Here is a 12,299-nt window from a genome sequence, read left to right on the forward strand (position 1 = left end):
TATGCAAAAAAATACAAGTTGTTCACATGTAATCATACTTTGTCAAAACACAGGAGTTGTAGACTAAAAATCATGAAAGAAGAAAGGAAAAACAAAAAGAACCTAAAGAACAGTTCATTAACAACAATTGGGTGAAGTGTAACATAAAAATAGACAGCAGTGAAACGAGCAGGTCTAATAGGCACTCATTTATAGTGCAAGCACACATTAGACGGAGGGGTACGTCCTTACATAGTCGAGGCAAGTCCTGTATATTTAGATATTTGCCTATTTACTATAGGTGACCAACCCTTGGTCTACGTCGGGGGGGAAAAAAATACCCAGAGGTATGGTAGGGACCAGCAGGAGTAGGGCTGGACCCTAGGACGTTTCGGCTTCCAGGATTTGGTGCCTTCTTCCGGGCCAAAGGATTGTGTCTCCCTATGGGTGGTAAACACAAATTGGAAGAATATTAGACTCAGCACAGAATGGAGTGTGACACAGGTGGCGCCAGTAGTGACTACAAGGACACACACCTGTGTGATTTTTTAAAAAAAAGGAGAAAACATTCCCATGTTTAAAAACCCAAACAACCATGAGAATGCAAGCCAACCTTAAGCTTGGGTCCAGGGGGGGGATGGGCGGGGGATTCACGTGTAATATATTCTATTGGATCCATATTCCAACAGCATGGATAGAATCTGCGTGCCGCGGATCACGGCGGCCAGCATGCGGGCAAAGTCTCCAAGGACCCACTGTGAATCAAAAAATGGGGACAGGGAGACAAAAGGGGGGGCCTGTAAGTGCTAAGGGTAAAGGGACACTGCTGAGAAATGCAGAGGAGTGAGGAAAAAGGGAAGCTGAGCAGCTTACCTAGGGGTCCTGTGTGCAAGGGGGTAGCCTTCACGGTTGCTTCTAGGATCGTGGCAGCTGGGATCAGGAGCCCTGTCCGTGTCTTAAAGAGCACGGTGCTATAGAAAAAGATAGAAACCACAGAAGAGTTAACCAGCTCAATTCAAAATGCGATTTAGGCGGCGTGACATGTGGAATTGAGTTTAAAGGTGGCCAAATGAAGCGAGGAACACTCGGCCGGGGGCAGGCAGAGCACCCACCATAGTGCAGCCACTTACCTGTGGGCAGCGCAATGCGCGGGTCCGAGAAAGGGATAGCGTATGCCCCTGAGTGTAAAGCTGTATATGCTGTAAGTGTAATTGCGCTGCGCATGCCCGGAGAGTTGATTACTGCTCCCTAGCGCATGCGCAAAGGGAGAAGGAGCTGCCAAATATGGACCGGGCGGGGGCAGAGCAGCGGCTTGTAGCCTAGGAAACATACAAGCCGGCCCTGTGGATCCGGGTGTATGGAAGCATACATAGAGGATATCTACACGGGCAGGAAGTCACTGACCTCAATGTAATTGCTGGGCAATAATGGTACATATTAGCGTAATGGTGCTACCAGGTAGCAATATGTCCAAGGTAAAAAAGTGCACAAAAGTCCAATGGAAGGAAGGAGTGCTGAATATATATAACCTGTTATGATTGAAGGTGCTGGTCAGAGGGCTCAAGGGGCGTGCAGTTGATAAGGTGGGCAGGCTACAAGATGTAGTGAAGCCAGCGCAAGGGCTAAAACAAGGACCCATTGCAAGGAGGAGAATAGTCTGGTGAGCTACATACATGTTGAAAAGGGTAGGAGGCTGGAAGTGCGCGGGCAAAATGAAAGCGGCTGAGGAGGGACTTTTAGTAGTAGCGATTGTCAGGGGGCAAAGCTTCATTAAGCCCTTTCTCGATGGACCGCAGTTTGAAGACCCACCACGCTTCTTTGTGGTTCAAAGCATTTCTTATGTTCACTGTATTCTGAATTTTCTCGAGCACTCACCATTTCAGTTGGTCTTGATTGTGTTGAAATTCTGTGAAGTGGAGTACCAATGGGGCTGTTAAAGTCCGACATCTGATTTTGGAACGATGTTCCACAATGCGTTTGTGAATTGGTCTAGTGGTTTGACCCACGTACCGTAGGCCGCAAGGGCATTCGATTGCATAAACAACATTTGGTGTTTTGCAATTGGTAAACTGGCGCAAGGTCCAGTCCTTGCCTTCAATTTGGAAAGTCTTGATTTTGTTGGTGAATCGACATACTGTGCAGGAGCCATGTGGGTGGTGTCCTGTAATTTCTCTAAGGTTCCATAGTCCAGTCCTGAAGATTTTCTTCGGGAGTCTCGCATGAGTAAGCCATTCACTGATGGTTTTGGACCTTTTGAGGGCCATTCTGGGGAGTGGTTCGTCAGGGAGTGCCTGGTGAATCAGTGACCAGAATTTTCTGATGATCGTCTTTATCCTGTTGGTATTAGGTTCAAAGGTGGTTGTACAGGTGATTCTGTCTCTCTGTGTCTCTGTTCTTAGGCTGGAGCAAAGTTTCCCGGGGGATGCACAGAACTCTTTCTGGTGTTTTTAAGCAGTTTTTCCCGAGCTAGTAATTTGGATTCCAGAATTTCTGCATGGTGCCCATAGTTGTGAGTATCAGAGCAGTTGCGCCTCAGTCTCAAAAATTGACCAAATGGAAGGTTGGTTTTCAAGCTTTGTGGATGATTACTGCAGTAATGAAGTAAGGAGTTTCTATCAGTTTCCTTTCTGTAAAGAGTACAGACCAGTTTCCCCTCCTCAGCCTTTATAGTTAAGTCCAGGAAGTTTATTTCTGTTCTGCTGCTGCTGATGGTAAATTCTAACACAGTAGAACGAGTGTTAAGCCATTCATGAAAATCAATTAGTGCAGAGGCAGGGCCCTTCCAGATGAAGATTATATCGTCAATGTAACAAAACCACCGGGTGATGTTATTCCAGAAAGGGTTGTGATGGTTTTGAACGTGAAGGGATTCAAATTCAGCCAAATAGATGATAGCCAGACTAGGAGCGAAGGCCGCCCCCATGGCTGTTACAGATGTTTGAAGATAAAAGTGTCATCGAACATGAAGAAATTCTTGGCCAGAGCAATTTCAAGAAGTTCCAGAATGAAGTTGACTGGGACTCTCTCCTGTTCCATATGGTGAGTCAAATGGTGCCGGATGCAGTTTAGGGCTGGATCTTGTAGAATACTGGTATATAAAGCTTTTATATCCAGCGTTACCAGGATGTCTGTCGTGTTGCCAAATACTGTATTTTCAAAAATATTGATGGTAGACATGCTGTCTTTAAGGTATGTGGGAGTAAATTGGTATGCTGATTCACCAACAAAATCAAGACTTTCCAAATTGAAGGCAAGGACTGCACCTTGCGCCAGTTTACCAATTACAAAACACCAAATGTTGTTTATGCAATTGAATGCCCTTGCGGCCTACGGTACGTGGGTCAAACCACTAGACCAATTCACAAACGCATTGTGCAACATCGTTCCAAACTCAGATGTCGGACTTTAACAGCCCCATTGGTACTCCACTTCATAGAATTTCACACAATCAAGGCCAACTGAAATGGTGAGTGCTTGAGAAAATTCAGAATACAGTGAACATAAGAAATGCTTTAAACCACAAAGAAGCGTGGTCGGTCTTCAAACTGCAGTCCATCGAGAAAGGGCTTAATGATTGTAGTCGGCCTGATATCATCAGCTTAATGTAATAAATGTGCACTACATGAAGCTCCTTTTCTGCCAGTACTGTGCTTATGTGTACGAATGAATCTGCCTATAGCCTTTACCCAATGGGGTCATTTAGACTGTCACAAATATGGATTAGTGGTGATCTCTGTAAACACCACAACTACTTGTTCTTAAACAATGGCATACAGAATCATGAGTATGCTTTAACTATTCCTCCAATGCTTGGCATCTCGTACTTTTCCATCAGTCCAGTTATATCCCACACAAACGCCCTATTGCTATAGCCTGGACCATCTTAGCGGCAGCACTTTCAAGCTATTTCAACACTTTGTATAATGTTGTGCCGGCAGCCCTAACGGCTGAGGCCTCATGTCGTGCCGGCAGCCCTAACGGCTGAGGCCTCATGTCGTGCCGGCAGCCCTAACGGCTAAGACTTCATGCCGTGTCGGCAGCCCTAACGGAGGACTCATAATATTTGTTTGTGTTTCACTTAATTAAGTTTTAATGAACATACTGAATGAAGAAACAAAAAAGTAGGTCTCCATTCCAACCAAAAGAATCCCTTGTGTGTGGGCTGCTGTTATATGCTGTTGGAATGGGGTATTATGTTCACCCGTGCCTACGATATCAGCAAGCCATTTGTAACCTGGAGCGTTATTAATGTGCACTGTAGTCCTTGCGATGCAAAGCTGCTTTCTATCTTCTGTAGTTGAGACCGAATTGGGGGTCTATTTAAACGTGTGAATTCAGCAGGTTTCCAACATTCCACAGGGCTTCCTCTTTTTCAATCCTTATGCTACAGTTTCCCTAAAAACAGATTTCGGAATGCCAGTGCGGGTCGATAACCAGTGGAGCCAAGATGTTGGTGATTGTTCCCCATATTATGTTTCCCCAATGATTACTGACACATTGGGTAAGTGTTGGCAATAAAAGGACTGTGGGTTTTTATTGTACATTACGTAATATTACAGAACATTATAGTCATAATAATAACCATATCATACATAATGTACACTTTTGGGCATGAGGTCCAGGATTGTGCCCCCTGGCACGTGCCGCCTTCCTCTTCCCACAACGACGTGGGCCCCGTTTGTGGCCCTGTAACGTGGGCCCCGTTTGTGGCTCTATTTCTTTTCTTCCCCCCCTTTTTGTCCTTCTTGTCTTGGGTTTGTGGGTTCTTCGGAAAAGAAAAGTAATCTGTGTACGCAGATTACTTGTAGTGCCTGTACGGAGCACCCAGGTTTGTGGTGTTTGCTGCCTAGGCAGCCCCTTATATTCTCTTGGAATGGCCCTAGGCACTGCATGTATGTGGGGGCGGCTTTCCCTGCCCCCGGCCGGGTGGCGCTGACGGCAGTTAGTGCCTCCTGGTGACATCGCAATCCACCAGCTGTTATTTACTGCCCCTTAGATCTCTCTTGTAGGTGCTGCACCTGTTAATGTGCTTTCACACCTTGCTAGGGCCCCATTCCATCCTACCTTCCCATCTCTTTGTAGCTGAGGGGTATGGGGCACACCATGTGTTCTGCCCCTACCCTTGTGCCCTCCTTGTCCCCCAGGTTACCTGTCCGTGCTTTCAAGCTGCGGGGTACCCCCTCAGCAGCGTTGCCTAGAATGGAGGTGCAGTGACTGAGCCCTGGGGATGTCCATATAAATCAGGGCACGGTTTAAATTGGGGAGTGAACGGCAAAGTAAAGGGAGATGGACCGTTCATGTGGTTTCAGGTAAGTGATCATGCACAGGCATTGATGGCAGGCGTTTTCCAGTTTTTGGGATGCACTGGACCCCCTTTGCTAGGTGGAGAGGAGACCCCCACACTATGCTTTCCAACCATACTCTAAAAGCAGGTTCATGGTGATAATGTCGAATTCAAAAAAGTTGAACACGACAATGTCGGAAAAAAAAATCGATTTTATTTTTACTACCCAAACCCAAAAAAATATACAAATAAAAAAAACATTCTATTTTTTTTCGACATTTATTTTTAAACTTTTTTATTTTCGTCTCTTTTGCAGTCGACATTATGACTGCACACACTAAAAGCATACACCCACTTGTTCTACAGAGCAACCTGTGAGAGTGAACTTTGCAGATAAGCTCTGACACGAGGCTGCAAAGTGAATTTGGTACCAGATTTGGCAAAGTATCTACTTTTTGGCACAGAGTATCTACAATTGAAGTTTTGCCTTTATAGTCCAGCTCGGGTGTTGCGCTCGGCCCATGCCTGTCTTGGTCCCTCGTGTCAAGTTTCTGCGCATGGTGGCCGAGCATTCTCTGTTGCTGTCGCCAAACTGTGGAACTTGCTTCCTCTGCCACTTCGTTCCATCAAGGGCCACCTGTCATTTTGGGGTCTCTGAAAACCCACCTGTTTTGCAGTGGGTCCTGATAGTTCTCTTGACTTGCTGTCTAGCGCCAATATGCCCTTGGGCGAGCATTGTGCTTCATAAATTCCTCAAATATATATATATTGTTTTAAATGTCTGGTGACATGAGGAAAAACAAGTGAGTAGTAGTAAATGGCCAAATAGGCCACAAGTCAGTGGTTGCAGCCCAGCCAAAAGCTAATGAGAATTGAAGTTAAAAGGCAGAAGAGGCTGGAAGAGAAAATGGAAAAAGAAAGGAGTATGTGCAGTGGCCCTTCTGTGTATTCCGCATGCCAGGCTGTTTTCGATTACCCAGTGATCTGAATGTGGTTGTGCCCGTTTCAGTTGTCCTGACATTTTGGTGCTAGTTTACTCTGTACTCCCAAAGTACTCTGCATGCAACTAGTTTGCCCATCCTATTAAAGGATCTAGTTCCCACAGCAAGATCAGTTTCCGATGTGCGACCTGTTCAGGTAGGCCCTGTACCAAGGCCCATACTGTGTATTTGTAGAGAGAGAGAATAGATGGTGTGAAAGGTGATATTGTTCCGAGAAAATGGAACCTCATGTGTGAACTATGAGCTGCATTATAGTGCAGGAAACATTCGCCTATTAATTTTCTAGGACTTAGTTGGAGACTGTCTTTTGTGACTGTGCGTGTGTATATAGGTCCATTAATTTAAATCCATTGACGGCTACTTCATAACCACATGGGTTCCTGTACTGCCGGCCCTAATGGAAGAGGTGGAGGCACTATAGCACTAGGTCTGAGTTTGACATGCACATCCAAGAGGTCCACATTAAAAAGGAGATTCTGCCATAAAAGCTATGGATTGCGTTAATCCTGCATCCCTGCCCTTTTACTTTTAAAGTGTACAGATGACTCCTAGAAGATCACAAAGAAAAGTTTGCTCATTAAAATGCGCCCTCGGAAGGATGATTAAGCAAGGCGTTACCAAGCATGGTGTGTATTGTAGCAAACGAATACATGGATATCAATGTATCATTCTACGGGAAACCTAGGTGGGTGGACTGCCTCACTGCTAGTAGAAACCCAAGATACTTCGCTATTCTGAAGTGGTTACCTGGGTCTCTCTGCTGACAACTGCCTGCTGCCAAATTAAAGGGCCCGAGCAAATCCGCAATGCCTTTTATTCAGGTGGTTGCACCATTACCAGCAGGGTTGGATTGCTGCAACATGTAGCCAAGCCATTAGATCTTGCCAACACAAGGTGTGGGCTCTAACGGCTTTTTTCAAATTATGAAAAGGAAATCTTGCCTGAAGGCAGCGTTTCTTCATTGAAGTCCCTTTTCTGTGTTGTTGATGGTGTCATCCACATGGAAGACTAACTTAATATATCTTGAATGCATCGCAGTGACTTCAGGCAAGTTTACTTAACTTTTTTTAGAAGTAAAAAAAAACAACACATTGTCTGTGGATCACAGGTGCTAAGTGTGTGGCTGGAGAGAGCTGAGAGGTTCCACCATGGACTGGTGCTGAAGAGGAGGGACGCGCAGCACTCTGGCTACTTGAGATGCAGATTTATACTGATTAATAAAACCTGTGTTTCAAGGAGCCCGATTGGCCGCACCAGCTCTAGGGTACTATTGAAGAAGATAATGCTGTAACTTGCAATCCAGTATTGAAATGTAGCAAGATACTGAAACACTAGAGTGTCTGCGTCTGTCTCCAAAATGGGCCTGCAAGAGATATGTACCTAGACCCATATGTGAGGTTTGCATGAGAACCTCACGAAGAGCAAGGGATTTTGTTGGAAAATTAGGTTTTTGATATTTAGAGAAAAACTGATGGGATTATGTAGCCTGGTAATTTAGGAAGCCCACTTACTCGGAGACAATCCGAGACAGCCAAAAATTGATTCGGGAAGCTGTAGTTTTTGTGTGGACAAGTCTGTAAATGGACACTGGGCCAGTCCACCCAATGAAGCCCTGGTAGAGTTTTGCAGTCAACTAAGGTGGTCCAGTCAAATTAATATCTGCAGTATTCTCCAGTTCCACATGTTGGCCAAAAATATGATTGATGGCCATGGTGAATATTGTGGTGTTAGACCAAACTTTTCAAGAGAATTTAGGCCCATCAAACGATGCCACACGAGCACAGAAGTGACTCCCTTTGAAGTGTTACTCGAAAAGAAAGTCCGAAGAAAGATCTGTTCCAATTGGCTGAATAACAAAAGGGTCCGAATTGCAAAGCAGAACATCAAACAGTAGTGTTTGATTTGGCGAGTAAGAGTGTCGTTACAAGATGAAGATTACTTTTAATAGAACTGTGTATGCTATCACAGGTGTGAGATTGGCTACATTTTAAGGAATCCATGTCTAAATTCATGCCACTCACTGGATTGAATAAATTGTGTTTAAATGTCATTAAGATGGAAAATGGTGGGCCATGAACCGGGTGACAGATCATGCTGAATACAAAAAGTGGCTCAACGGTTGGGCTGCAGCAGTTTGTCACAAGAAACTGACATATGACATTGAAAGAGGCTGGATAGAAAGAAGGTTGTCATTTTCCAATCTGCACTGCAGTCCTCAAATTAAGCTCCCAGATGTGGGGTCCACCACAACCAGAAATCAGTATTCAAATGTGGGATGATGGTTAAAATCTAGATACCTCTTGACACCCATTCTATGGGTGGGAGTTGCCACACCTGGAAAATGCCACGTTCAACCCGTCCTACTTGCTAGTCGAGATTGGAACTGACTTTTTGCCTCACCTTTCCACTTGCCCATTCATCCCAGCACCCTCCATGAAAATCTTTACTCCCTGGCAGTGTGAAGATTGCGAGTTGACGGTCAAAAGTACATCGGACTGTATTTGATAATGGGGCTGCTGTAAAATGAGATGCAGGGTGGTGGTAGTATAAAAAACAATCCATGCACAACTTTCCTCCCTCAGTCCTGTGTTCTCTTGCAGATACTCCTTCATGTATAACCTGCCACCGCCCATGGACAGCCCTCCACTGAAGAGGAAGGACATCCCATTCAAGACTCGCAGCGCCCCTGAGAGCACCCTTGTCCTGGATCTGGTATTGTATATGTGTCCTTTTGTAATGGGTGGCATAGTTAGGAATTCTGAGGGGGAGGGTACTATGACAGATCCTGGTGGGTCGGGTGGGGGGATAGGAAGGTGAAGGGAGTGGGCATATGAGCCAGTGCTCTAGTGGCTTTAAGCAGGAGGGTAAAAGATTGGAGGGAAAAAAGGACTTGGGCCAGTGGCAGCTTGCTCTGGCACATGAGAGCTGGTGTGACCCTACCCTGGAGACATGATATGATATGGCATTTATAATGTGCCTGTACACAAGTGTTTCTAGGCTCTAGTGTGTGGGATCATGGTTACCATTGCTAGCAGGACTGGCACTTCAGTAGGGAATAACTGTCAGTGCCATGGGTGTGAGAGCCATAGATAGCCATAGTACATGCTGTGCTAGTGTTCTTGTGGGATCTTGGTTACCAAGGCTACAATGTTCAAGTTACAAGCTACTATCAAGCCATAGAAAGTCGCACACCATCTCAATTCTATGCATACACAGAGCACACAATGTCTTACTCATCAAGAGTCTATCACTAGCCGGTGGCTAGTGCACATTTTTGCACCCTGTTGCTTCCCTTTGCTAGAAGGGGAAATAAGGACCAGTACTGTGAGGTGGGGCGCGTGGGCAGTTTGTGGTAGATGTGTGCACCACTGGCTGGGGAAATTAAGGCAAGAGTGGCTACCAGTTTTTATGGCAAAGGGGGGGAGAGTTGGGGAATCCTTAAAGGCAAGGGCACGAGTGACGGCCCCGGTTTACCTTTTCTGCAGAGGTTGATGAACCCCACTAACTTCTTCGAAAAGGTCATATGTGCGTACTCGCTAGCAGCAGACTAGCCACTTCGGAAGGAAGGGAAGTGGACAAAATGACAAATTACCAAATCTCAGCTTGCAGATTCTGTCTTTTATTCACTGACTATGCTGGGTATCTAGAATCTCTCTATATAAAACAAGTTGTGTTTGTTTGTGGGTTTGTATGTGGAGTTGATCTTGGGGACGTAACTCCTCATGAACGGTGATGTCTGGCGTCATGAATTTAGCATGGCATGTTCTTTTCATTGCTGAATGAATGCAAATATTTTTAACTCGATAGGTCATCCCGTACCCGAGAACTAACTTTTTTGGGGGTTTTACATTTTGTGTGTTCCATGCGCCATCTACAGGTCATTTGAAGAAAGCGCTCATCATCGCTGTCTTTGTGCTGAGCTGGTCTTGGGGTTTTTTTTTTCAAATTTATTTTGTTTAGAAGTTAGTGAATGTCTTTCTTTTCATTGATTCATTTTGCAATATACTAGATACATGACAATGTCACTTATTGAACACCACCAATTGAATTCTCACATGAATATCAAATGTGTAAACTTTGATTATTTGCAGTCTGTGTTTAGCAGCGACAATGGCCACCACTGCACATAATCCGCGTAAGCATACACATATGATATTCATGTGAGAATTTAAATCAGAGATGAATGAAAATTTGGTGTTCAATTAATTCGTGAAATTAACATTATCACATTTTACCTTTGTGGCAAACAACAATATTTGTTATCTTTTACAGTGGAATATGAAATCTGAGAATGGAAATCCTGTGCGGAGCCAGGTTCTTGGGCTAGTTAAACATAAGAGATGTTTTTAGTGTGACTATTTACTACCCTCTGTATTCTGCATCCTTTTATACCTGGTTGCATCCTTAAGCATCTATAATGCTATAATGCCACCTTTCGGTGATTCTAAATTGTCTTTAGCTGCCTCGATTGTCTGTGGGGGAATAACAGGTCTTTCCAGAATAAAATGTGTTCATTTCCTACTTGTAAAGTCTCAGGGAAGTTTTTGTGCAAACACCTTGTTTGCCTTGAGAGCTAAATGTTTAGAACCTGTTTCGTTTACTTACCCCATCTTACTCTCCCCCCCCTCCTGTGCTTGATAATCCCTTGTCTTAACCTTTACCATGTTCCTAGTCCTTATTAATCAAGTAATCCTTGTTTTCACCATGCAACTAGCGCTTCATAATCTAGTGTCTTGACTTCATCTCGCTCCCCACGCTTATTAATCAAATCTTTGTTTTTTCACTGGGCTGTCCGCACCTTAGAAGCTTGTGTTGCCTAGCGAGTAGCGATGCTTAATAAGGTTGAATACCTGGTTGGATCACAGGAGTCCATGCACACGCACTCACGTTGTCAGGTGCCCTCCTCTAACCTGGCCATGGTTAGGAAAACGCAACTAAGCAATACACAAATACAAGATTTCCGAAAACACCTGCCATCACTATTACGGTTATGAGCAGTGATGCTCTCAATGCTGATAAACTACTAGCCCCTCTTTTCTCAGCTCAGTCTGTGGTCTCGTAGTTGATCAAATGGCTTAAAAATTCAGACCCACATGCTTAAGATAAGGTGAATACTTAAACCCAACGTTTCCATGTGCTATGCAATGTTGAGCATTTCTTTTTGTAGTACTATTTAACAACTATATACAGTAATTCTAAATATTCCAAAGAACTGTTAAACAACTCAGAATTTCCATACCAACGTTCAGGAAAGTCATTATTCTATGAAAGACTCAGAGGCAAAGTATTATGCTTTCTCTTCCTTTACTGAAAGCTCGAGCAGTCGGTGCGCGGGAAGCCGAAACGATGACTCAGAAACTAAGAGTAGTTAGTGTTGGTGAACAATGCACTATATGAAGCGTGTGTCGCTATGCGCACAATCTACCTCAGGTTTAGGAAATTACATTGCAAAAGATTAAAGTAGTACTTATGTTGCCCGAGCCGCAAAGAAAGAGGATGGTGTAAGGAGTCGTCTAGATGTGATTGCACAGAGGTTGTAATTGGTGGACTGTGGCAGGTGACATGTCTAAGGGCAATAGCCTTCTCCAGTTCAGAGACTACGTTGGCTAGCAAGTTGCAGTTCGCCCTTGATATGGTTATTTATATAAAGGCTGCACAAGCTTTCAGTAAAGGAAGAGAAAGCATAATACAAGCCTCTGGGTCTTGACCTAGAATTCACATGTCTCCTATGCTGCTTATGGGACTTTCTGTGTTTCCAAATCTTCTGTTAATCCCAATAGTCTTTTCTTCTGTTTTATCTGATGGGTTTCATCAGCTCAGTAAACTGTGGAATGGATGGGGCAAGATGTAAGAAAGTTGGGGGCAGCATCAAGTACAATCTAAATGCATTTCTGGTGGTCAATGGTGATCTGTAGCAGTCCTAGGCGAAGGGGGTAGACGCAGACTGGGGGTTGGAGGGGTTTGAGGGCCAATGGCAAGGACATATTGAGAGGTTTATGTAATGAGTACTAGGGGTTTGTAGCAATATGTGTGTG

The 12,299-nt window shown here is 44.5% G+C and overlaps 1 protein-coding gene across 8 annotated transcripts in view; it reads left to right on the forward strand.

Annotated features, from left to right (window-relative positions):
• LOC138568884 (CTD small phosphatase-like protein 3) overlaps window positions 1-12,299 on the forward strand; it is a 668,014-nt gene that overhangs the window by 383,290 nt on the left and 272,425 nt on the right. For all 8 annotated transcript variants that reach the window (XM_069646683.1, XM_069646699.1, XM_069646692.1 and 5 more), the window contains exon 6: window positions 8,865-8,976. In XM_069646683.1, the coding sequence (XP_069502784.1) occupies window positions 8,865-8,976 (112 nt within the window). The remainder of the gene's footprint in view (window positions 1-8,864; window positions 8,977-12,299) is intronic.

Source organism: Ambystoma mexicanum, chromosome 1p, assembly GCF_040938575.1.
Source record: "Ambystoma mexicanum isolate Mex_15411 chromosome 1p, UKY_AmexF1_1, whole genome shotgun sequence".
Classification (NCBI taxonomy): Eukaryota; Metazoa; Chordata; class Amphibia; order Caudata; family Ambystomatidae; genus Ambystoma; species Ambystoma mexicanum.